General features: G+C 44.1%; 1 protein-coding gene across 1 annotated transcript in view; it reads left to right on the forward strand.

Moving 5' to 3' along the window:
• Positions 1-27,188, forward strand: part of LOC102572825 (V-type proton ATPase subunit S1) — a 96,012-nt gene that overhangs the window by 30,594 nt on the left and 38,230 nt on the right. The window contains exon 6 of the mRNA XM_019491950.2: positions 1,729-1,814. Within this exon, the coding sequence (XP_019347495.1) occupies positions 1,729-1,814 (86 nt within the window). The remainder of the gene's footprint in view (positions 1-1,728; positions 1,815-27,188) is intronic.

Raw genomic sequence — 27,188 nt, forward strand, 5'->3', positions numbered from 1 at the left:
CACATGGTGACAGCAGCTGCGGCTCCCCCACTTGCCAAACTGGGCAGCGTTTGCTGCTGCTGCCTGCCCAGAACTCGTGCACTGGGCAGCCCAGAGGCAGCAGTGGAAAACACTGCCTGGCTCAGCAAGTGGGGGGGCTGCATCTGCTGCTGCTGCTGTGGCACAGCCCCAATGGGTGATTCTGGAGCTGGTGCAGGGTCCAGGCTGGTGCTGAGCGTGGGGAAAAGCGGCCCCTGGCCCACCCCATGGCCAGCGCTCCATGCTGCAGCCACTAACAGCGCAGGTGGGGCTGCCTGTGCCTGCTCAGGACAGCCCGCGTGGGCTGCAAGCAGCTGCAGCAGGGAGCACCGGCCACAGGGTGGGGGAGGGGCTGCTTTTCCCTACGCTCCACACCAGCTCCTTCTCTGCCTGTAAGCAAGGGGTCAGGTCTGTGCACTGCCCCCGGCCTGTACTGTGGGGCACTGGGAGTGAGTGGATGCATGGGGCCCACACCGGTGTCCCAGGGTCAGCACCAGCAGGGCCCAGAATGGGGCAGCAGGGGTACAGGGTCCCGGCTGCCAGGGGCTCTATGGAGCCTAGCCAGCTCCCCCCCTCTCTTCTGGTGCAGCCCAGCCCGGCTCCACAGACCCCTGCCAGCCTGCGCCCCACTCTGGACCCCACGGTGCTGGCCCTGGAACGTTGGTCCCAAGACATTGGGACATTGGTCCCAAGACGGTGACCAAGGGGCAGGGCACCTGTCAAGGGGCACGGCTACCCATGCGGCCCTCGACAGCTTGCCAAAACTGGGTAAGCGGCCCTCCACCTGAAATAATTGCCCGCCCCTGCCCTATACTGTAGCACCCTCATGCCTCAGCCAGCCCCATCACCATCTACATGTGCACCGAGGCGGCATAAATTACACAAATTACTTGTCCTGGATCATAGTATCCTATGGTAGAGTTAATAACTGCCCTCTAACACAGGCACATGTGTTGACTGTGATGCTTTACTGCAGGGCTAATTAAGAAACTCCACAGTAAAGTGCACGTGCAGACTACGTATGATTTCAAAAATAAAGATTTGCCCATAAAGAGTATTTTGGACTTTACTTAAAATTAGTACAAAATTAATGTGTTTATAGTAATTCCTCCATGTGTGGAGTTTTTTTTTACCATTTTTGTGACTTGACTCAACAGCTGTTCTAATTAAGGGTTTATTTCTGCCCCTATTTAAGTCTATACTAACATTTCCATAGACTTCAGACCAGTCAGATCTATTTGCAAAGGCACTGTATTACTGTATTATTACTAAATCTAAGATTTACCAATCCTTCAAAATTTTTTTGGTGGTAACTTTCCAATGATCAAGTACTCTGAGCATCTTAGGCTACACACAACATAATTTCTTCAGCTTTATTTTTATTAGATGGTATTTAGCATCCTATTCTCATCTGTTCATGCTCTGTCTTTCCTCCTTTTACTTTCCTAAAATATCCTCTCCCAGATCATTTAAATTTCATTTAGAATTCAGAATCCCTCCTTTATCTGAACTGTCTTGCATTCATCTTATTTAAGGTAGATTTTACATTTCTTGAGCATTACTCTAGTTTTCTAAACTGTCATACGAATTATAGTTTTCCTATACATTGATTTAAACGCCCATATACTTCATTACTTGTGTTGCAATTATCATAGGTTTTTAGTTTTATCAGCTTAGAGTTTGGTAAGCTATGTAAGTTTCTATTTATAGACAAAGTAATTGGAAGATTGACTATGAGTCTGCAAGAGCGAGGAATTCATTTTTCAGTAATTTATACTGCAATGAGATCTTCAAGGGTGAGTAATCTTCAGGGTCTAGAACTGTCAAATTTCTGGCATATAACAACTAAATATTTATTAATGGATGTTGTAAATGACTTGGGAGCATAGAGGTAAGCTGTCTGGGCTATATGTGACTACACAGGAAAGAATTGCATACATTTTCATATGTAAGATCTGCATCTTATAATCATTAAAGCCCTGAAGTTTTTAGTTGATTATGTAAAGTTGCCATCTTTTCAGTGTTCATTATAACTCATAATTTTCTTCAAGAGTTCAATGTTATAAGTTTTTTTCTTCATTAACTCTTTATTTATTAATTTATTTAGTATGCAAAGATCCTGCATGAAGCACTGGATAGATTATCAAACTACTCATTTATAGGTCACTGGTTCAAATCTTAGCTGGAAGTTGTTAATTAGCTGAGGCTTGTTTCATAGTTTCATAGTTAGTAGGGTTGGAAAGGACCTGAACAGATCATCAAGTACGACCCCCTGCCATGGCAAGAAAGAGTACTGGGGTCAAACGACCCCAGCAAGGTGTTCATCTAGCCTCCTCTTAAAGACCCCCAGGGTAGGAGCCAGCACCACTTCGCTTGGAAGTTGGTTCCAGATCCTAGTCGCTTTGACTGTGAAGTAGCGCCTCCTGATGTCTAGCCTAAATCTACCCTTTGCCAGCTTGTGACTGTTATTCCTTGTCACTCCTGGGAGTGTTCGGGGGAACAGGGACTCCCCCAATGCCTGCTGGTCCCCTCTGACTAGTTTGTAAACGGCCACTAGATCCCCCCTCAGCCTTCTCTTGTGGAGGCTGAACAGGTTCAGGTCTTGTAGCCTTTCCTTGTAGGACCTGCCCTGCTGCCCCTGATCATGTGGGCGGCCCTCCTCTGGATCCTCTCCATGTTGTCCACATCGCTCCTGAAGTGCAGCACCCAGAACTGGATGCAGTACTCCACCTGCGGCCTGACCAGTGTCGCATAGAGGAATAGGATCACCTCCTTGGACCTGCTTAAGATGCATCTGTGGATGCATAACAAGTTATGGTTGGCCTTCCTGCCTGCGTCCGCACATTGTTGGCCCAAGTTCATTTTGGCATCAATAATGACTCCAAGATCCTTTTCTGCCTCTGCACTGACAAGAAGGGAGTTCCCCAGCCTGTAGGTATGCTGCTAGTTCTTCCTCCCCAGGTGCAGCACCTTGCACTTGTCAGTGTTGAACCCCATCCTGTTCTCATCCGCCCACCCCTGTAACCTGTCTAGGTCTGATTGCAGCCTATTCCTCCCTTCTAGCGTGCCCACATCCCCCCACATCTTAGTGTCATCTGCGAATTTGAACAGAGTGCTTTTTACCCCGTCATCCAAGTCGCTGATGAAGATGTTGAACAGTGCAGGCCTGAGGACCAAGCCCTGGGAAACCCACTGCCCACATCCCTCTAGGTTGAAAATGACCCATTCACCACCACTCTCTGGGTGCCGCCCTCCAGCCAGTTAGTGACCCATTTGACTGTGTAGGTGTTGATGCCACAGTCCCCTAGTTTTTTAATGAGAATGGGGTTAATTGTACAGTGTAAAATATGTCATTGCTGTCAATCTTCCACAAGGGTGCTCAGTCCCGGGTGGGTCAGATACAGCCCCTGGCAGGAGTGGCAGTGCACCCCCTGGAAGAAGATGCCGCTGACACTGTCTGTGGTGCCTGCAGGTGGTCCCGGCAGCATCTGTGGGCGGTCCACGATCACCCCTGGCTGCTGCTGCCACTGCCAGTAGTGCCTGAGGGTGGTTGCCAGCCCATGGTCAGCGCTCACCACCTTGCCACTGACAGTGCTGGTGGTGTCTGTGGAAGCTCCCTGGTCATCACTGCCAGGCTCCTGCCACAACTGCCATGCTCCCACTACTGTTCATGCAGCCATGCCCCCCCAGCCACCAGGGGCACATGTTGTTTACAGCACCTGGCACCAAGTCATCCAGCCTGTATGTTTGATGGGGCCTGATCCTGGCATGTGGGGCCCCAAAGCCTGATCCCAGCACACAGGGCTCCCGAAGTGGTGCAGGCACCTACTCTGGACTCATTCAAGAAGTGTTTGGATGCTTATCTTGCTGGGAACCTTTGACCCTAACTGACTTCCTCCCCCTGGGGCAGGGGGCTGGACTTGATGAGCTTCGAGGTCCCTTCCAGTCCTAACGTCTATGAAATCTATGATGCAGGGGCAGTGCAGCACCCCAGAGCCTGACACTGGCACATGGGGCCAAGCATGAGCAGCACAGGACATCAGAATCTTACCCCAGCCTGTAGGTCCGGGCAGGGGTGGCTCAGGGATTCATAGTACTGGCCACTTCATAGTGCTGCCACTTATCTGGCCTGTGGGGCCAAAAGGTCGGGAGCCATTGATCTAATATCTTGTAGACAAAATTCAGTTACACCCCTGGTTGTACTCTATGAAGAAGGAGCAATAATCAAGATAGATGTAGACAGGAGTGGATCTGGCAGGGTGCAGTTGCATCCATCTTTCATTCCTGGTCCATCTAAAGTGTAAAACCCACTGCCTGACAGTGGCAGCAGCATTTCTATTCAGGCAGCACTGAAGTAGTCAGTTGACCTCATTGCTCAGACTTGAATCCTCCTAAGTGATTCATTGCACAGGTGTTAATGACCCTCTCTCCTTTTTAGTGGTTTTGATGTTCCACTAATTAAGCTAAATTTGATACCTTCCATGCTTTAGGGTTGTTGGTTGTACACATGTTGGTCTAAGGCAGGGATGGGCAGTCTGACCCATGGGCCAGATCCAGCTGGCAGTGGACTCCATTTCTCAGAAGCCCTTGCCCATGTGGCTGGGCCTGGTTTCCATGGAGACCCCAGCAGCAGCTGTTCTGTGCTGTGCTAGCAGAGGCCAGGGTTTCTGTGGAGACTGGCCCCAGGAGTGCTGGCAGGGCACCCAACAAGGCAGGGAGCTGTTCTGGGGCTGGGCTGGGATCTTGCAGCAGTGACAGTGTGGTCCAGAGCCAGGGCAGAGCCATGATCTGCAGCCTTCATGCTCCAGGCACCAAAGTCTGCTGGTGAATTGTGTGCTCTCCTGGGTAGAGTAGAAGCCAGTATGCAAAATTAAGCTATGCTTTCTTCTGAAATTCTGCTTTTTGCTAGCTACTCCTGGTAAGGTAACTCCTATTTCACAGCCCCGCAGACTGTTTTAACTCTAACTAAAACCATTAATTCAGGTATGGAAATAACTTTCAATGAAACATTTGAATACACTGTCAAGATGCTCAAGAAGACTGGAATTTGTTTTATGAATCTGAAAAAAATGTACATTTAATTCTAATGATTATAGAACTAAAGAAACAACATTTTGTATTTAATTTTTTGCCTCATTTGTTTTTTATACATAGCTAATGCACATTCTGATAAAGTTATATTTGTTTTTTGCTTTAATCTTAAACTGAATAATATAGCCCTAGGCCCTGCAACATTAGTAAAGCTTCTACTTTCTTTTTAACTGGTGAAAAATGTGTTGTTTAATAGTTTGACAGTGCACTCCCCTTTTAAAAGTTCTAGAACTGCCTAGGGCAGGAAAGGTTCTTTGGGTAGATGTGATATCTTTTATTAAAATAGGGAGACTCTCCACTGTAGGATAGTATCACCTGGGACTCTGCAGAGTCTCCCTATGCTTGAAGAAGGCCATTTGTGCCTGAAAGCTTGCAAAGAACATATTTTACAACTATTTAATTGATCTAGTAAAAGATATCACATCTACCCAAAAAAACTTGCCTGCCTATGTCCTTAGACCAATATGGTTACAACCAACAGCCCCAGAACCGCCTATGGAACTGGACATTGGTCTGCCTTCTGGTCATATTTTCGGATACCTGGTGAACTGCTTGAGTAATGATGAGGGTGGGTCAGTTATGTAGAGTGACCTGTTTCATTTGGCCAACTGATTGCAAGCAAGCAGCATGTTAACTTTTAATAAAGCCAAATGGAAGGCCATCAAACATCTAGGAACAAAGAAAGTAAGTCATACTAACAGCATGGGGGCATGTGGAAATAGTGGGGCATGGTAACAGCATTCTCAAATATCACATGCTTCTCCCCATGGGCTACTTCCTAAACTGACTACAATATAATTGCATCAGTTGAGCACTCATGGCAGGTTAATTAGCACACTTAAGTGATGGTTCCAATTAGGCCACCTGTGACACAACGAGGATGCAGAAACACTGCTTCTGATCTAGCATGCAGTCCACATGAAACAGGAGTGTGAGTTTGAGGACATTACTGCCTGATCTGTTAACTTAGCAAGGTAAAAATGGCTAGTGACTTTGAAAATTATGCTACATGTCATAGTGGATAGCCAACCATATATGAACTCCCAATGTGGTTCTGTGCCTCAGTAGTGTAACTAAGGGGATGAGAGAGGGGAGGGGGCTGGGGCAAGAGCCTCAGACTCCAACTTAGGTAGGAGGCACACATCTACTGGTACTGCCCCATGCACTGTCACTGCCCAAGTACAGGGCTACCCTGTTAAATCTCAGCTGTATCTATTTTGATCCTTGGAAGGAGAAAGGTGTAATATCAGTTCAGAACAAGGAGATTGTATTTCCTGTTTTAGGTACTGGGGACACTGTTAGTGGAATTCTCTGACTTGTTTTGGTGCATACAAACTAAAAAAAACCCAGGAACTTGAAAAATTGGAGAGGGTTTCAAAAAAAGAACCACAACAATGGTTCAAGTCTGGAAAACCTGCCTGGGAGTAATATATAGTGATATTTAATATAAGGCTAAAAATACCTTGAAATTAAGATTGGCTGCATCCCTAAAAGCAATGTAATTCAATCAAAAATTGTAAGGTTTCTATTATACAGGATATCATACAATAATAGAAAATTAGGGTTGGAAGGGGCCTCTGGAGGTTATCTAGTCCAATTCCCTGTTTAAAGGAAGACCATCCCCAACTATATCATTGTAGCCAAGTTTTTGTCTAGCTTGGTCTTAAAAACCTCTAAAGATGGAGATTCCACCACCTTTCTGGGTAGCCTGTTCCAGTGCTTTACTACCCTCCTAGTGACAAAGTTCTTCTTAATATCTATCCTAAACCTCCCTTGCTGCAACTTGAAACCATTGCTCCTTGTTCTGTCATCAGCCATCACTGAGAACAGTCTAGCTCCATCCTCTTTGGAACCCCCCTGCAGATAGTTGAAGGCTCCTATTAAATCCCCTCTGTATTCTCTTCTTGAAACTAAAAATGCCCAGTTCCCTCAGCCTCTCCTCAGAAATCATGTGCCCCAGCCCCCTAACCATTTTTGTTGCCCTTCGCTGGACTCTCCAATTTGTCTACATTCTTTCCTCAGTGGCGGGGACAGGGGAAACTGGACCCAGTATTCCAGATGTGGCCTCACCAATGCCAAATAGAAGGGAATAATCACTTCCCTTGATCTGCTGGCAATGCTCCCACTAATGCAGCCCAGTATGCTGTTAGCCTTCTTGGCAGCGAGGGCACACTGCTGGCTCATGTTCAGCTTATTGTCCACTGTAACCCCCAGGTCCTTTTCTGCAGAGATGCTGCTTAACTAGTGGATTCCCAGCCTGTACCAGTGCATGAGATTATTCTGTCCTAAGTGCAGGACTTTGCACTTGTCCTCACTGAACCTCATGAGACTTCTTCTGGTCTAATCCTCCAATATGTCAAGATCTCTCTGAATCCTAGTCCCACCCACTAGCATATGTACTATTCACCATGGTTTGGTGTCATCTGCAAACTTGCTAAGGGTGCACTCCATCCACCCATACCAGCTGCCAACTAGACATTGAGCCATTGACTTACTACTCTCTGAGCCTGATGATCCAACCAGTTTTCTATCCACCGTGCAGATCATTTGTGCAACCCATACTTCCTTAGCTTGCTTGCAAGAATGTTGTGAATGACTATGAAAAGCCTGGCTAAAGTCAAGGTATATCTCATCCGCTGCTCTTCCCAAAACTACTAAGCCAATCATCTCATGATAGAATGTGACACTCAGGATATACTTACTGAATAGCAGCATGTTTATTTGAAATACGCTGTGGTAGAGCCGAGTAGTGGAAATAGAGCAGGGCATCAGCCCTGGGTGCCAACTATCAAAGGGGCTTCAGAGTTGCCCCTCAACCCTGGAAATCTTTGCTACCCTGTGCTGCCCATGCCTAGTCATAGGAGCTGGGCAGGACAGCACTAATATAGTTGAAGATGGTCTTGCTTTGAGAAGGGGGCTGGACTGGATGACCTCTTGACATCCCTTCCAACCCTAATTTTCTATGATTCTATGATTTATTTATACTATCAGCCAGGTTATCAGACTGGCCAACAGCAGGGTTAAGCACAAATCCAAAGTGTAGTTCTTTTCCACCATTTTTATACACTAGAAGTGCTTAACTTAAGCATGCATCATTGCCAATGGGCCATTTGGCAACTTAATTACAACATTCCCACATACTTTTTGTATCTTTTATACTGGGTTTGGTTGTATTATCCTCCACGCCTTATCTGTTACAGCAGTCCATATTGATCCTGTCCATCTTAGGATGTTCTTGGATAGATTCTAAATGTTTTGGTCCCTTTCACCAAACTTGCAACATACAGGGTTGTAACTCCAATGGCTCTAGGACTGCCTTGTGTCATATTTGAGCCCTACCGTTAATGATGCGTAAGCCATTGGTCTCCATTTATGCCCAGGCAACTGAAAGATGACAGTGTCTTTCTGCAGATATCTTTAGTTACAGTCATTGTCTCTCAACAAACGGACCTCTTTAATTTCTTGAGCTTCTTAATGCATCCCATTGACCATCTTTACACAGTGGTCCTTTCAGTGTGCTATTTTGATGAGATAATTACGTATAAACTTCTACATAAGTCACTGTTCCAGGAAACTGTGTTCTTCCTTGTCAGTTTTGGCAGGCAAGTTAGTGATGGCTTCTACTACTGTGATCTATCTCTATACCTTACTGTTTTTAACCTTCTTACTAGGCGTGGTATATTTCCCATGTAGAATTTGCTTCTTTATTCGTTTTAGTTCAGCCAAGGAGCTCTGCCAATTTCCATAGCTGTTGGAGCTTCTGCTCATGGTCTTCTACTGTTTTTTATCATGCTTGTAGGTCTGAATTTTCTCTACAGCAGTGGGGCCAACTTTTTCAACAGATGTGCCATAAATTAGGCCCACACCCTCCCTGAGTGCCACTAAGATCCCATTCCCCTACTTGATCTGCAGCTCTCCTATCTGCTCCCTGCCCTATATGATGCTGTGTTGCCTCACCCCTTCCTAATTTTGCACACACAAGCTGTCCATGCCACTTGTGGCATTTATGATACAGCTTGGCCACTCCTGATCTACTGCATTTCAACTTTGTTGCAAATTTCAGTGAGATGATTTAGATGCAAATACTTCATGACAATTTGAGGAAGCAACATCTCCCCAAGGAGGTGCTGTTGAATGTGCCCTGTCTTCCTAAGGGTACATAGTACAATCCCTGTGATATCCAGCATAGAAAAAATAAAATAAAATCAGCCATGTTTCTCCAAAAATGTCTCTCCTTATAGCTAGTAAACATGTTCTCTTTTATTTATAAAATTATTTTGGCTCTATACACAAGTGAAGGATTTCATCTTTTTTTTTTTCTGCAAAAGGCAAATGTGGACCCACTTCACAACTTTTAGCATCACATTATTATCACAGCTATAATATTATGCAGGTCCTCATTTAGCTTTTCCTTTTTTAGGTACATAATTCCTAGAATGGCTGAGTTATTTCAACTTTTCTGTCCTATATAGGAAATTTCCCACTTTCTGGAAGATGATGTTAAAACTCTTCCTCAGTTGTTTTGCCCCCTCTGCCCCTCCAATGAGTACACCTTCTTGATGAAGCCAAGGCTTGAAACGTTTTTAAAACAGTAATGAGTATCATTTCTCTGGTATTGTTATACATTTTATTTTTCTGATTTCTTATTTACCCATGTGTTTAGTTCATGTATTCCATTAGCGTGGTGATTAGCTAGTCACTGAAAATGCTGAATTGTATCAAATTTAGTCCTACAGCTTGTGGCTTTTCTTTCAGTGCTAATATTAGTGTTTCTGGAATAACATTAGCTTGTCCACCTGTGTCCAATTTAAAATGATTAAATGTTCCACTCTGTTGAGGCTGATAGTCTATTCATCTTTGGTCACAACCTTGTCTATTACTCTTAAAAATAATTTTTCTAAGCTAATGTTATTATTGTCATGTTCTTTATCCTTACTTTGCACACACTGTTGGTGCTTTTGTATACTCTTTTAAGTGATGTAATCTATTGTATATTTTGAATCTTTTCTCAAATGCTAAGCATTGTCTTGGCTTGTACAGTTTTCCATATACATGCAGTTCCATGTTGTATTTTTTGGACTTGACTTAGAGCTTTGCATGCCTATCTGCCTCAGGTTTCTTTTCTTGTAGTATTTTTAGTTCTCTTACATGTTCAATGGAATCCATTCTTCACCTTCCCTTAGGTTCAGTCTGAACAGGGCGTTTTCTTTTGCTTTGCAAACAGCAATAGCTTTGTCAAGAGTTTGCTTTAGATCTTCTGGTAGTATTTCACTGAGGTTTTTATTCCAGGTCCCAATCATAGCTTGCATTTATCAGGGAGTCAACTAGCCCCTCAGAATGACTCTTTAGTCTTAAAGTATATCTAAACTCACATATTTAGTATGGTCTAGAAAACCTGCCCCAGAAGCTAAGGACTGTATTTACTTGAATCAGAGATGAGGTTTTTTCTTCATTCAGTAGGGGAGTGACCCTTCTCTTGGATTCAAATACTGGCCCAGGGCAGGTGGTTTCTGCAGCTCTGGCCCCAGCTAGCACCTTCCCTAGTTTGTGGGGGAAACAGGGTGTTAGAGGGAGTGCAGGAGAGTCTATGCAGTATATGGACATGGGGAAGCATAGGGGGGGGGTTTTATGGTGGTGGACACAGTGGAGACTGTATGGCATGAGGTGGGGGGCACAGGGGAAACTGCCTAAAGGCAGGGGAATTGTTGCAGCTCCAGCTCTGGCCCCAACCTGGAGCCAAGGCCAGAGCTACAGCCATCGCCACTACCTGCCCAAGGCTAGGGCCAGAGCTGCTACCACAACTGGTACCAGAGTCACTGTGTGCTCCATGTCCCTATCCTCTGATAATTTGATTTTATACATGAAAAATTATACAAATTTATAATTTTCCATGAATTGAATCTAATTATTTGAGCAGTTTCTTAAATTCAAAATAATCTTGGATTCAGGTAAATACCTAATTGGCTGCCTCATGAATCATGCTACCTCATGACACTTAATGTTACTGCAGCTATGCTGTTAGCATTGTGTACACTAGCTACTTCAGGGTATATCTATATGAGCTGCAGTGAATGCAGTGTAGACTTACCCTAAAATCAGTCGCAAAGACTTCTGGGTTTTAGACTTCTATCACTCACATGTTTCTTTTATACAAGAAATACAGGACTATTCAGATTTCTGTGGCATAGCTTTATAGTTAGCCTCCCCTTCCCAAGCTAAGTGAAAATGCTCTGAAATATATCAAGTGCTTTAGGACCTTGGTGGAGCTTTTAAAAGCTCTATTCTTCTGTCAGGGATTTTCTAAATTTATTTTACTCCTAGGCCTAGGTGTTGGGTCAGAAAAGATTCAGAGCCATGGACCCTGAGTGAGGGGACCCGCATTCCTATCGTGATGTCTAGATCCACCCTCCACTACGTGAGCTTCTGCTCAACTCGGCACCTGGTTGTAGCTGGTTCTTGTAAGAGTCTCTTAATGAGGCTAATCAGGGTGTGCCTCTCACCTGAGAATGGTTTGGGAAGATTACACCATCTGTGGCCACTGTCTAAGGTGGCAAATTCTTTATTTGTAGTTTGCCCTTTTTCACTGATTGTATGCTCTCTACAGCTACTTCCTCTTCTTCTGACTAGGACCACAGCTGATTCTTTCTCCCAAGCCCTGTTTAGCTTCAGGACTCCAAGGTGATTACACTTGGCTATGCTTTCTGCTATGTAATTGAATCATCCCTGACACTGCCAATAACAGGAGTTTTGGTACAGTTGGAGGACCATTTCTTAAAGTTGAAAGTGGATAAGGTGAAGTGCATACAGACATGTAGTGGAGATTCACTCACTTCTTTACTGTCTAGCATTTTTTTTAATGTTGTGCAGGAGGGAATGGAGTAGGCTGTGCCATATTGAAGCTTTATTACTGCCTGCTGTAAAGAGGAAGAAACAGCTGGAAATTCCCATAATCCTTCCTTTTCCCCCTTGCGCCCTTGCCCCCCTCTCCTCCACCCCCCACCCTGCTTGGAGAATTCCTTTACAATTAAAAAAATAAACTTTGACCTGTGGATGTAGACAGTGTACTTAATTATTTCCCAGCTAACTCAGCCAGATTTTTTCACATACTATATGCAGAGTCATTTAAAATATAGAAGAACTGCTTCAAGCTGGTTGAAGCTAGTTGCCCAGTACTCTGAGGGAAGAAGGGTTGGGGAAATCAGCCTACTTATTTTGGAAGCAGAATGGAAGGGGGAATAAGAATGATTTGTTAGCAGTATGATTCATTCCATGTTCTAGTTCAGGACAATGTAAATAACTGTGAGTCTGTCTTTTAACCTTTAACCTTACATGCTTCATTGCTCTTTCTGAGCACAGACACTAACATTGTTAGTGCTTTAGCAGTTCATTGTTTTATACTTTCAAAAGTTCTTCTTTTGATTTATGATTGCATTTCTATTGACTTCAGGGGAAATGAAGAGAAATGTACAACTATTTTTTTTCTTGTTTTTCCTGTTATCAGATCAGGACACTCATTTATTTTCAGATATTCTGCCTTGCTATATCTCAGAATTGGGAGGTTAGCATATTTACAGAATACTTTCTTGAGACAAAACCTTGTAACAGTCTTCATGAAGGGCCAGAAGAAGCAACCAGAGGGTAAGAATGCTCCATGAAGGGAACCCCCACATTCTTCCATTTGGAATGGGTGGGGTTTTTCTACAAGGCACAAGACCAATGATGAATACATTTAGCATGGATTCTCTGTAACTAACTCTGAATCCCCTTCTAATCTGCCGTTGGCCTCTTACCTCCTTTTTAAAAAAAGGAGTCCAATGAGTCTATTTCCAATAGGAGGAAGTGGTAAAATGAGGAAAGAAAAAGCTTACCATGAATAACAGCTCACATTTCTCTCTAGTCATTCACATGTCTGAAGTGGAAGATCTGTGCTGTGGAGCTAAAGGCAATGGGTTCAACCTTGTTTATGACTCTTAGAGTGAACAAATTAACTATATAGGTGTAAAAGTGGATGTATATCCTGGAGTAATTACCGCAAAGCCTCAGGGCTGGATTAACCCTTTAGTGGGCCCTAAGCAAATAAACTTGTGGGCCTGGGCCAGTTGAGACCCCTGTCCCCACCCCGGCACTGCTGCTCGCAGGGAGCATGACTCAGAGCTGCTGGTGCTGTGGCAGTGAGGCCAGCACAAGGGACAGGAAGGGAAGGGAGGTGAATAGGGCCATTTGTGCCGCCACTGCAGAGGGGTGGACCGGGCCCCCTGCAGCTCAGGGCCATAGGCATGTGCCTAGTTTGCCTATGCATTAATTCAGTCCTGAAAAGCCTTTACATTGCAAAACAGTTAATTTAGAATGGAATTAGACTGCTGTATTAATAAATTTGGGAGGGGGGGTTAGTATTTATAACTTGGTTAATGTAAGCTAAGATAAGGATGAGATTTTTATTGTATTTGAATTTAACCCATCAGCAGGGACTAAAATGTGTTCCCATCTTAATAGATATGTAATGCTTCCTATGTAGATAAATCTGAGTCCCAATTCAGTCTCACTTCCAAACTCTCCATCATGTTGTCTACCTAATATTAAGTTGGCAGGCCTTCAGGGCATGGACGTTTTACTACAGGTATGAAAACTACCCAGCACAATAGGGCCTGACTGTTGCTTGGATCCTCAAGCACAAGTTCTGGCAGCATGGGCCAAAATCATAGCACTTGCAGGTACTGGCAAGGCTGTAATTTTCATGTTCATGTTGGGAACTGCCAAGAAAATTATAATATATTTTTGGTCTATTCTTGGATTTTTTTTTAAACATGTTTGCTGGGTAATCTCACGATTTTTGAGTCTAAGTCAAGATTTTTGAACTCTTGAGGTGGCGATATTTTGTTGTGGATGAGGTTATTTTGGGGGAGCTGGATTTAGTTGTGAAAGAAGGATATTCTGAAAATATTCAGTGTTTAAGAAGGTGCTGCACAGGATGAATATGTGCCAGTTATTTCAGTTGGTAGCAAATGTATATAAACTGAGCAATGGTATGTCCTTGCCTAAGCAGCTTGTGGTGTTTTTTGCCTTCCTTTCTGTAGTATCAGTACTGGATATGATTGTGGGCATTTAATTACATTTTAAAAATGGGCATTTAGTTTTTCATTGAAAAACTGCATATTTCAACTTGAAAAAAATCAAATTCTTATCAAATACAAAAATATTATCAAGATAGTTGCTATTGTTATTTATTATAAACTAGATTTTCAGAAAATAAAATATTTCCATAAGCATGTTTTATTTTAGAATATGACAATAAAGAATGGATCCATTTTGGGGACAATGAAATGAGACCACCTTTGAAATGACACAGTTTTCTGTGAAGCTTTCATTTTTACTCACTTACAAGCATTTTACACTGCTTCAGTAACCCAGTCTCTGTCCTGCTTGGCAGGTAGTGTAAGTTCTAAATAAATGTCACTTAGCTACCTACCTACATCCTCTAATCTCTCTCTGCATCCACATATATCTTCTTCTCTTTCTCAATATTCAGCAGTATCATAGCAAGGCTGCAACTGAACTCCAACTAGCTTCGAGTATCAAGGACAATAAAAAGCCCTTTTTCAGATATGTGCGGAGCCGGAGGAAAAGCAAGGGCAACGTTGGACCCCTGCTAAACCAGATGGGACAACTGACAACTGACACCCAGGAAAAAGCCAACCTATTAAATGGGTACTTTGCATCGGTCTTTCATCAGTCCCATGGGATGCCCATGCCCACTACATGCAGGGAGGTCCAGGTGATGGAGATCCCCTGCCCTCCATCAATGCTGACCTCATGAATGAACACCTTGAGATGCCGGATACCTTCAAGTTAGTTGGACCTGACAATCTACACCCCAGGGTACTCAAGGAGCTGGCGAGCATCATAGCCTAGCCCCTGGCATGGATCTTTGAGAACTCCTGGCGCTCTGGTGAAGTGCCCGAAGACTGGAAAAAGGCCAATGTGGTGCCTTATCTTCAAGAAAGGGAGGAAAGTGGATTCAGCAAACTACAGGCCCATCAGCCTGACCTCTATCCCAGGGAAGGTCTTAGAAAAGTTTATAAAAGAGGCCATCCTTAATGGACTGGCCGACACCAACATCCTGAAGGATAGCCAGCATGGGTTTGTTGCGGGTAGGTCTTGCTTGACCAATCTCATTTCCTGTTACAACCAGGTGACCTATCACCTGGACAAGGGGGAAGAGATTGATGACATATATCTTGATTTTAAAAACGCTTTTGATCTGGTATCCCATGATCACCTCTTGGCAAAACTGGCCAACTGTGGCCTTGGGTCCACCACTATCCGCTGGCTGGGAAATTGGCTCTGTGGTCAGACCCAGAGGGTGGTAATTGATGGAAGTCAATTGTCGTGGTGCCCTGTGACCACTGGGGTCCCCCAAGGCTCTGTCCTTGGACCCATATTGTTCAACATCTTCATTAATGGTGTGGACATTGAAGTCAGAAGTGGACTGGCCAAGTTCGCCAATGACACCAAACTTTGGGGCAAAGCATCCACAACTGAAGACAGAAGGGCGATCCAGGCTGACCTGGACAGGCTCAGCAAATGTGCGGACGAGAACCTGATGGTGTTTAACACTGAAAAATGCAAGGTTCTCCACCTTGGGAGGAAAAGCCTACAGCATGTTTATAGGCTCGGCAGTGCTACGCTGGCTAGCACTACGGATGAGAGGGACTTGGGGGTCATGATTGACCACAAGATGAACATGAGCCTTCAATGTGATGCTGCAGCTAGTAAAGCAAGCAAAATGCTGGCTTGCCTCCATAGATGCTTCTCAAGCAAATCCCAGGGCATCATTCTCCCGTTGTATTCAGCCTTGGTGAGGCTGCGGCTGGAGTACTGCATCCAGTTTTGGGCTCCACAATTCAAAAAGTATGTGGAGAAGCTTGAAAGAGTCCAGAGAAGACCCATGTGCATGATTAGAGGTCAGGAAAACAGGCCTTACGACAAGAGGCTGAGACCTATGGGGCTCTTTAGCCTGGAAAACCACAGGCTCAGGGGTGATCTGATGGCTACCTATAAGTTTATTAGGGGTGACCACCAGTATCTGGGGGAACGTTTGTTCACCAGAGCGCCCCAAGGGATGATGAGGTTGAATGGTTATAAACTACTGCAAGACCATTTCAGGCTGGACATAAGGAAGAATTTCTTTACTGTCCGAGCCCCCAAGGTCTGGAATAGCCTGCCATTGGAGGTGGTCCAAGCACCTACATTGAACACCTTCAAGAGAAAATTGGATGCTTATCTTGCTGGGATCCTATGACCCCAGCTGACTTCCTGCCCTTCGGGCGGGGGGCTGGACTCGATGATCTTCCGAGGTCCCTTCCAGCCCTAATGTCTTTGAAATCTATGAAATTCAAAATTGCGTAGGTTCTTAACATTCTTCCTCTAACAGTTTGTGACTATTTCTACCTCTATTGATTTATTTTACTAAGCTCTGTCCAGGGTTGGCCCACAATTTTTTGAGGCCTACTGCAAGAAATAGTTTTGGGGCCCCCTCATGCGAAGAAGCGAACAGCAGCAGCGGGGGGCGGGGGGGGGGTGAGCAGCTGAAGAAGCTGTCAGCAGTGGTGTAGGGTGGGTGGCAAGTGGCTGGATGTGAAGTCGGTGTCGGCAGGGGGTGACAAGGGGCCGAACGTGAATCCAGTGAGGGGGCGAGTGGCTGGGCACAGGAGGCCCCTTGGTTGCAGGGCTCCCTGCGGCTGCAGGTTTCACAGGATAGATAGGGCTGGCCTGTTCTTTGTCTACTATCCATCAGTAGAACATACAACCCTCCAATATACCAATGAAGCAACAAGATACAAGCAATCTACACCTGTATGTTGTTGCATCTGGCAGTGTAATTGACAGATTAGGTTTAATTATGAAATCACTTTTAAAACAAGGTTTCTCGCTGTCTGAATTAAATTTTAAAAATTCATATAAAACTACAAAGATGTTCACCTGTGTGTTGGCAGCAGGGTTTGAACCCCATACCTTTTGATCCCTAGCATGCACCTCTACTATTTGAAGTACAGAAGAAAGTTCTAAAGTCACTATTTTGACAACACAGTAGATAGGAATACTGCATATACACTGCTACATATGTATTAACAACTATTTACTAGACATCAGTACAATGCAGATGTTGAAGACTCCTTGGTTCTATTCCTAACTCTGGCAGGAACGTATTATATATTATTATGTATTAATGGTATTAGAGAAGCTAATCAAACAAGTTGTGGCTAAAAAAAACAAAAGTAGTTTCAATTAGATTTTTATTTTTACTTTATTTTTCATTTGATAAAGATTGAAATTTCATCCATGTACATACACCCACAGACCATTTTGATGTGCCTTCAACTGGTGCCTTCTGATGGGAAAACATTTTGTTGAATATATTCTGACCAGCTTGAGAGCTAGATCAATATCTCTAAATTAGAATAGAATTTAATACAGAATGATGATCCTTTATGTGGATTTAGATAGAGTACAACACCCCTGAAATGATGGATTCTTCTTTAGATGGTATTCGATTTGGAATTTGTCAATCTATAACTTCTATCTTATGACCATGGCACAGCTTGAAAAGGTCCCCTCTCATTTGGCATCACTCGGTTTTCAGTGACTGACATGGATGGCTTTCTTTCTTCCTCTTTTCTTTTATTTGTTTGAGAGTACAGGTAATAGGATTGACTTTTTGGTGATTGTTGATCGATATGTCCATAGAAAGGTTTTCTTTCTTTTGTTTAGAATTTAAAGTAGCAGAACTCTTTTAAAATTCATCTTCCTCAACTCCTTTTCATTTGTATTTCCGGGTATCTAGTTGATTTTCAACATTCCTCTATAACAGTAAAATTCAAATACTCCAATTCATCTCTCCTTGTCTTTCAATATCCAACTTTCACAACTACATAGAAGGATCAACCATATGTAACCATCTTAGGCTGAAAATAAATTAAATTTTTACAATACAGAAGCCTCTGGCAATTGTAAGATATTTCTTGCAAAAAGTTCATTCTTCATTTTATTACTTTATCACATCTTTCGTGTGATATTGTCAAACTCCCTGAGTAGAGCAACAATGCTGGCGTATTTCAGTGTTCTATATAAAAGTTACTGCTATATAACTTCTGCTATATGACTTTTCTGTAACAACTAGTAACCTGGAGGTGCATACAAGCCTCAGTTCACAAAATTTCTATGGGAAGGTTGGGAATTAGGCTAGGGTGCAAAACAATTTTGATGTACAGTTGTGGAAATGTTTGTATATATTAAAGTGCGGGCTCATGCTTTCTCAGAGACCTGTGCTTCACTGGTTTGTAATAATTAATAATGGCTATACTTAACAGTGTTACTGATGTTACTTCTGTATCAAGTTGTGGATGCTTGAGCCTCCTGGGTGGCATCAGCATGTGGAATAGCATCAGGGGCTGCACTGCTGGTGGCAGCAGTGGCTGGGCTGGCACTACAGCTGCTATTTCCCCCTTTCTCTCACCACAACCCCTGTTCAGCAGCCAGAGTCCTGGTCACTGCCCTTTTACACCACTGTTTCTGAATGATCCTCTTGACATTTAAGAGTAGCAAAACCATTTAGGTCAGGGGGTGGAAATCTGTACCCTACAGGGTGGATCCATCCCATAAAGCCATGGCTTCAGAGGAATTTAGCAATGGGGGCCTCTCCCTATGCCATGTCACAATTGAGTGGCAGAGGCTTCAGCAGAGGGGGAGTTCTGGTCGTGTCGTGCCACACCAGACAGAGGCTTTGGTAGAGGGGGACTTTGCCACACTGTGCCACAGCTATGTGGGCACAGACAAGCAGCAGGGGTTGGGTCCTAATTCCAACCTGCCTCAGACATGAGCTGGATCATTGCAGCCTGTTGCTGGAAAACGTTGCCAACCCTCCATCTAGGGGCCAAGCACTTTAGCATGAAGACATAACAGCTCCATCATATCAGCTGATGGCAGTCCCAGCAACAATTCCTATGCCTTTTCAAAACAGTGGAAATTATATCTGTACAGAGATACTGACATATTTGAAGTCCCATTGTACCACATTTCAGTAAGCTCATTTGTTGCATCTGCCTATTTAACTTTTATAAGAACACAGGATTGGACGGGGCTTCCTGGGCCATCAAGTTCAGTCTCCTGTGTTCATAGGTGTTTAACTGAAAGAATCCCCAAAATTGCCACTTTAAATCCTCACCTGCAGTTACAAGAAAAAATTCCCTATTACATGCTATAAACAAAAGCAGGTGGTGACCGCACTGCCAACGCCCTGACACTGCAGCAGGGAAGTATCTGGTTAATATGTGGGCTACAGTTAAACTGAGATTATAATGCTACAGTTTAAAAAGCTTTCACATTAGAAAATTATTTAAGCCTACTAGACTTGTGTTACTAATGTCCTGTGGTGATAGTATCTCTGCAGAGGCAGAACTCTGCGTGTTATAGATAAATGTATTTTGAGAGAGAGAGAGAGAGAGAGAGACCTTATTTTCCCAGGCAAGAAATTTTTCCTTTTTTATTGGTAGGATCTGTAAAAATGTCCAAGCCTTTTATTTAATTTGTTAATAGGAAATTTATCACAGAAGCCAAATTTATAAGACTGCAGAGACTATTGCCTGGTATTAGATTTGATGCTACGTGGCCTGTTTTGTCTTTGTTGGTAGCTGACATAGCAATAGTGCTCTGAGCAGCATAAAAGAGACAGAAAAATGTCATCCTAATTCCCAAAGAGTTTACAATCTGAATCCACTCTGTTCCACTCAAGTTGCAACTTGCTTTATAACCATATGTAGATATAGAGTTCTTATTTTGGCCTGAATGAGTGAGTGGCTTCAGTAATACATATGTTATTAGCCCTAACTTCTAAATAGCAGCACTATATACAAATTTTACTTAAACTATGATAGAACCACGGTGTGTGAAGTTAGACCTCCGGTGTTTGACACACTGATATCTGCTTCATACGCTTTCAGCGAGGCAATGGTGACGTCATGAAATGCAATAACATACAGAACTTAATTGTCGATGGATTCAGACACAGTCATCACCTCACTGCTGAGAAGCCATCTCTTTTCCAGTCTCTGCTCCTCTTATGTCCCTCCTCTTATATCATCTCCTTCAAACCTTTGTCAGGCTGCAAACCAGTCTGGGGGAAGACTGGTCACTTTGGCTAGAGACAGAAGTTATACATAAACCAATTTAAGTGATCAGAAACTAGTTTAAACCTTTAACAGAACAAAAGTTCAGTGCACATAAACCAATTTCAAAGGCTAAGTATAGACATTCAAAAAAACCCAAGCCTGAATCGATTCAGTCTTTGCAGGTTAGTCTAAACTGCACAGATTAAATTGAAACAGAAGTGAACAGACATTGACCTTTAATGCAGGTCAGGAAATGCAGCCACATGCCTGCAGGGGCTCAGGCCAGGAGCTGGGGGGGTGCTAGAACATGGCTCTCTGGCTATGTTTTCACTACCTCTTTGTACTGCCCCTGAAGTATCTGGGATTTGCAATTCAGAATTACAAAACTGCAGGCTTGCTCATCACTTCCTCTTTCTGCTTCCAGGTGTCACTCAGATTTGTAGTCCACAGTCACAGCCAGCAGTAAATTTGAATGGGGAAGGGGTGTTTATCCCCCTTCCATGGCCCCAGGCCATAGCTGGGGTTTGCCTGGGTGGAGCAGTTCTCCCCCCCGCCCTTGTCACCCAGCCCTCACTGCTCCAACTAGGGAGCAGAGGGGCAGGGCCAGCCCTGCTCTCTGGAGCAGACAGCACAGCACGGCCCAGCCAGCCCAGCCCAGGGCTGGAAAGCATGCTGGGGACTGTGATTTCATTTGAACCAATAAGAAGTTTGGGACAGAAGTTTCATGAACTGATTTGACCCAAATCAGTTAAGTCTAATACTACATTCAATCGGGTTTATCTTAAACCACTTTCAGCCATTTTGGAATGGGTTTATGTTCACTGAACTTCTGTTCTGTTACAGGTTTAAACCAGTTTCTGATCATTTAAACTTGTTTACGTGTAACTATCGTCCCTAGCCAAAACTGCTGAATATAAGATAAAACTGCTGGTATAAGATAAATCTGGTTGAATGTAGTATCAGACTTAACTGATTTAGGTCAAATCAGTTTATGAAACTTCTGTCCTAGACCCCTTCCTGGTTCAAGTTAAATCACAGTCCCCCAGCTTCCCTGGATTCTTTGCAGCTGTGGGCTGGGTTGTGCTGTCTGCTCCAGAGAGCAGGGTTGGCCCAGCCCCTCTGCTCCCTAGGTGGAGCAGTGAGGGCTGGCTGACAAGGGGGCGGGGGTGGGAAACCCAGCTGAGAACTGCAGCTGGGTCTGCTGGGGGGTGAGGCAGCCCCTGCCAGACTTTTCCCCACTGGAGCAGAGGGGGGCAGGCAGGCTCAGGTGGAGGGGAGGGAAGGGGGTTTAAAACCCCTCTTCCATCAGCACAGGACCCCAGCCAGGGTCTGCTTGGCAGGGGGCTGGCAGGAGACCAGCAGACTCCACCCCTTTTCCCCCTCTGGCAGAGACTGAGGCAAGCAGTTGATAAGGGGAGGGGAGGGAGACGTAATTCCCCTCAGCTCCCCCAGGCCATGGGGGAGCAGGAAGAGTCTGGGGAACTGGGGCTGGAGGGACTGCTCCCCTGCCACCTGTGAGCACAGGGCCAAGCCCTGCAGGACCAGACCGAGAGGTGGGAGGTGTTGGAAAGACCTGGCACAGTCATCACATGTATGCTGGAGATGGAGCTAAGGGAACAGAAGAGGGTCCCAGACTGCTTGGGCTGGTGTTATCAAAGAAAGCAGGGAACTATATTTACATTATAAAGCAAAACCTGTAAAAGATGGGAGACAGGAATACCTAAGAAGAGACAAAAGACATTGAATGCATAAATGTCCTGCCAAAGGTGCTATAGGTGACAAGCATAGTAATGCCAAGGCACCCAAGGCAGAGAAGGGGGTATAAGTGCACCTGTAAAAACCCAAGTAGAGATGCAGCTTGTGGGGTCTCCATTCTAACACCTAAGACTATCTGCTGATTTCCTAAGAAGGACTTTCTGAATACCTGGCTATAAGGAGACACACTGCCCTGAGGATCATGTAAGACGTATGCAAGGCTTTCTGTTGTCTTTTTGGTTTATTACATTCCATTTTAAGTTGAATTAAGCTGTGTGTGCTCTCCTTGTGTTTTACTGGGCTGTATCTTAGCTTAGGCAAAGATTTTCGGTTGTTCTTTGTTGTGTGCTGGAGGTTGAAAATTGCTATGTTCAATACATGCTTGCTTCAAAGAAAGGACTATTCTTATTCAAGCTTTTATTAATTCAATGCCACTACCTTTTTCCTCATCCACCCCTTTCTCAGCCTGGCAGGGGTTGGTCCCCACCCCCCACTTTGAGTAGGAAGGGGGGGGGCAGGGGATAGAAACCTGGCAGACACTGCCCCCTGCCCAGGCAGACCTGGGCTGGGGTCCCATGTGGGCCAGGGAGGGGATTTAAACCCCCATCCTCCAGTGTGCTAACCCTGGGCTGGGGCCTGGCCAAGGCCCCTCTGCTTGAGCAGGGAAGGAGGGAAAGCCTTAAAGGGCTTCTCTCCTCCCTTCCCTTTGGCAGTGCCTGGGAGGTGTGCTCTAACACCCCAAAGCTTCTGGCCTGAACCACTGCAGGCATGTGGCTGCATTTTCTGAATCAAAAGTGAATGTCTGTTCACTTGCTTCTCAGTTTAATCTGTGCAGCTTAGACTAACCTGCAAAGACTGAATAGATTCAGCCTTGGGCTTTTGATTGTCTGTACTTAGCTTTTGGGATGTGCAAGTATGGAGTGAAACTTGGAGTTATCTGGAGTAGAAGGGCTGCACAGGCTTTCTAGGTGAGGTGTGTGACAGGGTGGCTGAAGCACCTTGCCATGGGAACACGAGTATTAAAACAAAGAAAAGAAACTTACCAGGAGACACTGAGGAAACTGTGGTGAGCTGGGGTGGGAAAGACAGTTGTGCTCTGACTAATTAAGGGAACCAGCTGGGACCGTGGCAGTTCAAAGGCTGCTGCGGCAAACCCAGGTGCCTCAATCTGAACCCAAGACAGGGAGAATGACGTGGCCAAAGAAAAAGAAAAAAGCCATGCTGAAAAGATAGCTGGGTCGGAAAGGCAGTGAATCGCATGCTGCCATGGCAGGCCCAGCCAGCTGGGAGGGGAAACTTAAGGGGATACCAAGGGAGCATATGTGGTCAGACCGGAGAAGAGGGGAACAAGGAGAAAAGAGAGAAGGCAGCGAGAGCTGATGAGAGAAGGAGCCAACCCTGGGGTTTGGAGGAAAACCCTGGTCCCCAACTTACCTGGTGAGAGCCAGTGAAGAGATAGAGGAGACTGCTTCATCAGTGCGTCCAGTTTTGAGGGGTGAAGGTAACCTCTTTGGGATCCTAGAGGAGAAAAGAGACATGGACGAGATTACACCCCAAGGAGAGGTAAATCCATCCCGACCCTGAAGGTTAAAGGCGGGATTAGAACTAAGAATTGGCGGCCTTGGGACCTGTGCAGGGAAGAATGGGGCAAGCCAGCCAACTTAGAGGATGACTCCCCAGCAAAGGAGTCCATAAGACTGAGACCAGACCCTCAGTATCATAGGCGAGTAACAATATGCCCGGAACATCTGGTGTAGTTAGGGCAGGGGATGGGGATGGTGGAGCCCTGTGAAGATAAGCCGATCTTTTGAGCCTACAACTGACTCTTTTGTTTCCCAAAAGTGTTTTAACACCTCTCTTTCTAACATCAAGGTGTGGCAGGAGGTTTTCCTAAGGACAGAACACAACTATTCCAGCAGAGAGACAACTTGGCTCTAAGTGGCATGCTGCCGACCTCTTATAAGAGAGATGAGGCAATTGGTACAGTAAAATTGTGACACCCATGGAAGTGCTGACAGAAATTTAGTTTAATAGAATCATAGAAAAGTAGAGTTGGGACAGATCTCAAGAGGTCATGTAATCCATTCTCTTGGTCAAGGCAGGGTCATGTCTGTCTAAACCATTCATAGTTTCATAGTTTAGTAGGGCTAGAAAGGACCTCAATAAATCATCTTGTACAACCGGGGACCAAACCTGTGACTTTGGTGTTATTAGCATTATACTCTATTCCATAAAAGTATCTAACCTGCTCTTAAAAACATCCAAGGAAAGGGATTCTCAACCTCTCTAGGTAATCCAATCCAATGCTTAACCACCCTCATACTGAGAAAATTCTTAATATCCAACATAAATATTCTTCGCTGCAGTTTAAGACCATTACTTCCTGTCCTGTCCCCTGCAACCGAAGAGGATAATCTGTCATCATCCTTTTTATGACTACTCTTCACGTATTTGAAAACTGTAATCAACAAGCCATTGTTCTCCAGTTTATTAAGGTTATTATGATATCTGTTCTCACCATTCAGGGTGCCTGTAACTTTACCCCTGGGTTGTGTTACCTGCAGATTTGTTGAGCATGCATTCAGTCCCATCTTCCAAATCATGAATGAAAACATTGAATGGTACCAGACACAGGACAGACCATGGGGGACCTCTCAATTGATACTTCCTTGCCATTGTGACATTGAGCCATTAACAACTACTCTTTAGCTCACTATTGCAGCTAACTAGCTCTCCACTTGACAGTATGTTTGTCTAGCTGTTTCCTCATCTTACTAATAAGGATGTCATGAAAGACAGAGTTGAAAACCTTGCTAAAGCTAAGGTATATCACACATCCACTGCTCTCCTGCATCCAGAAAATCCATTACCTTGTAAAAGGAAATCAGTTGGTCAAGCATTACTTACCTCAATGAATCCATGTTGGCTTTTCCTGATAAATGTGGCATCCTTTAGATGCTTAGAAACAGATTCTTTGATGACATGCTTCATGATCTTTCCAGGTATAGAGGTCTGACTGACTGGTATGTATTTCCTAACCATATCATATAATATGAATCAGGTTTCCATAGTGGTTTTTATGACAGAGACAGACAGTGGCAGTAACTGTTTCAGAAAGCTTGCTAAAATGAGTTGCCTCATTTTGATTGACAAGCTAGATCTGCAAATGGAGGTGGGATAATAGTTTTGAGAAGACAGAAAATGAATGAGTGGAATTGTGTTCACCATAAGAGTTAATTGGACTTCAGTGGTTTTCTGTTCATTGTGTTGCAAAAATGGGTGGAGGGAAATTACCAAGTAGAGATTCTTGAAGTCTCCTTCCAAAGGGCTGAGATACTAGTTATAAAATTAGCTTTATCTAGGCATGCTGTTGTGGACTTTATTGATGTTTTGCTCTGGATATACTCTAACTTATATAATGATACTAGGCTTTCAGTAAAATCATCTAGGTTACCAAGTACAAGAAAACAAAACAGAAGACAAGACCTTTTCTATTTAATGTTCTGTGAAGAAACATGTCCTAACTAAGCTCTTTTGTAAAAGAGATCCTGTTTACTAACATTCTTGGCCTTTGCCCTGCAATTCATCACTACTGCAAAGACAGAGACTGAAGTGACTGGTGTGTTGCTTTCAGAGGTGTCAAAGTCCCTTCTCTAAAAGCATTAGTTTTACAATATTGTCACCACCCAAAGTTCAAAAACCATGTGTCAAACTTCCCCCAAAATCATGAGAATTGGCTGAGGAAGAACAGGCTAAAAACAATTATTTTTTGTTTATCTCGACAGTGATGATGACAATCATCATCCCCTTGCTCATAACATGCCTGTGATAAACCAATGGCAGATTTTGAAGATTTATGGCATGTAATACAATCGACCCTCCAGAGCTGCCAATTCTCAGTAAATTTACAGACTGTCAGAAAAATGGCTGTCAGTGAAGTCAGTAAAAAAAAAAGTTTAGCTGTCAGTAATAACTGTAAGCAGCCACAACTTGATTGAAGCTTTGACAGACAGAGCACCTGGTGTCTGAGTGAAGTGGAGCACCTTGTAGGGATCATTCTCTGAGCTATGTGCTCCTGCTTTATCGCATGCTGCCTGTAATATTGATGGGTCACAGGTAGGCTTCTTTGGGGCAGTCCATGCCCCAGAGAAGGTTGAGGGGAATGGGGCCAATGGAAGTAAACTGGGGGTGAGTTGGGGTGGCAGGATGGTGAAGGGTACAATTGGGGATATCAGTCTGTGGGAGTGAGTAAGGGTCCTTTGGTGAGGGCAGAGGTACACAGCATAAAAACATTGTTGCAGTTAAGCAAGGTTGTCAAGGAGAGACAGTGATTACTGCAAACTTTTTACTGACAGCCACACATTTTTACCTTTTACTATGGCTAAAGTTTGAACCCAGCCCTTCTAACTGGGGTCTGTCAGCAAGGCAGGACATGGTAGAAGAGTTACATTAGCATTATGTAAAATATATATCACTGAAAATATATCAGTAAAAAAGTTTAAAGCTGTCAGCAAAAATTTGCTAATTGTCAATATAAAATATTTCTTAAGTTGGCAAACCTGGGACCCTCCCACCTTCAACAATTAATTCTACAACCCCAGATTCTGGACGCAATAATTTCTGTAGCCCATCCAAACCCTTCTAGGAGCTAGCAAGTTTAGTTGCCTTTTGATTTTTATTGTTAGAAAATCAGATTTTAAAAAGGGGTGTAAAGGACTTTTAAAAATTCAGAAAATCAAAATACCGTCCACTTGATTGGAGGAATTTCATCTGCTGAGTTCATCCCAAATTTGAAGTGTAAAAATTCCCTCACTCCATCCAAATACATCCTTTTCTATTTGAAGCTTCTGAAAGCAAGATTTTTGAGGGGGGGCCTGTTAGTCAGTTGCAAAACTTTGGTATAAAAGACCATATAGTATGAACAGTTGAGATTTAGGTCTTCAGTTCCTTTGCATATATGGCCCAACTGGCAAAACTGAAAACTGTTTGGAGGGGAAATAACAAGTAGCTACACTAATTTGCAACAGAAAATGGAGAGGAGTTCTTCCTTTCCTTGAAAGACATTGTCAAGATATCTCTTGTGGGTCCTAGTTCTTCAAAAGGGCTTGCTTCTACAGACATTGGCAGTCAGGCATTTTCTGTGCTTATCCACAGAGAACT

Source organism: Alligator mississippiensis, chromosome 4 (assembly GCF_030867095.1).
Source record: "Alligator mississippiensis isolate rAllMis1 chromosome 4, rAllMis1, whole genome shotgun sequence".
Classification (NCBI taxonomy): Eukaryota; Metazoa; Chordata; order Crocodylia; family Alligatoridae; genus Alligator; species Alligator mississippiensis.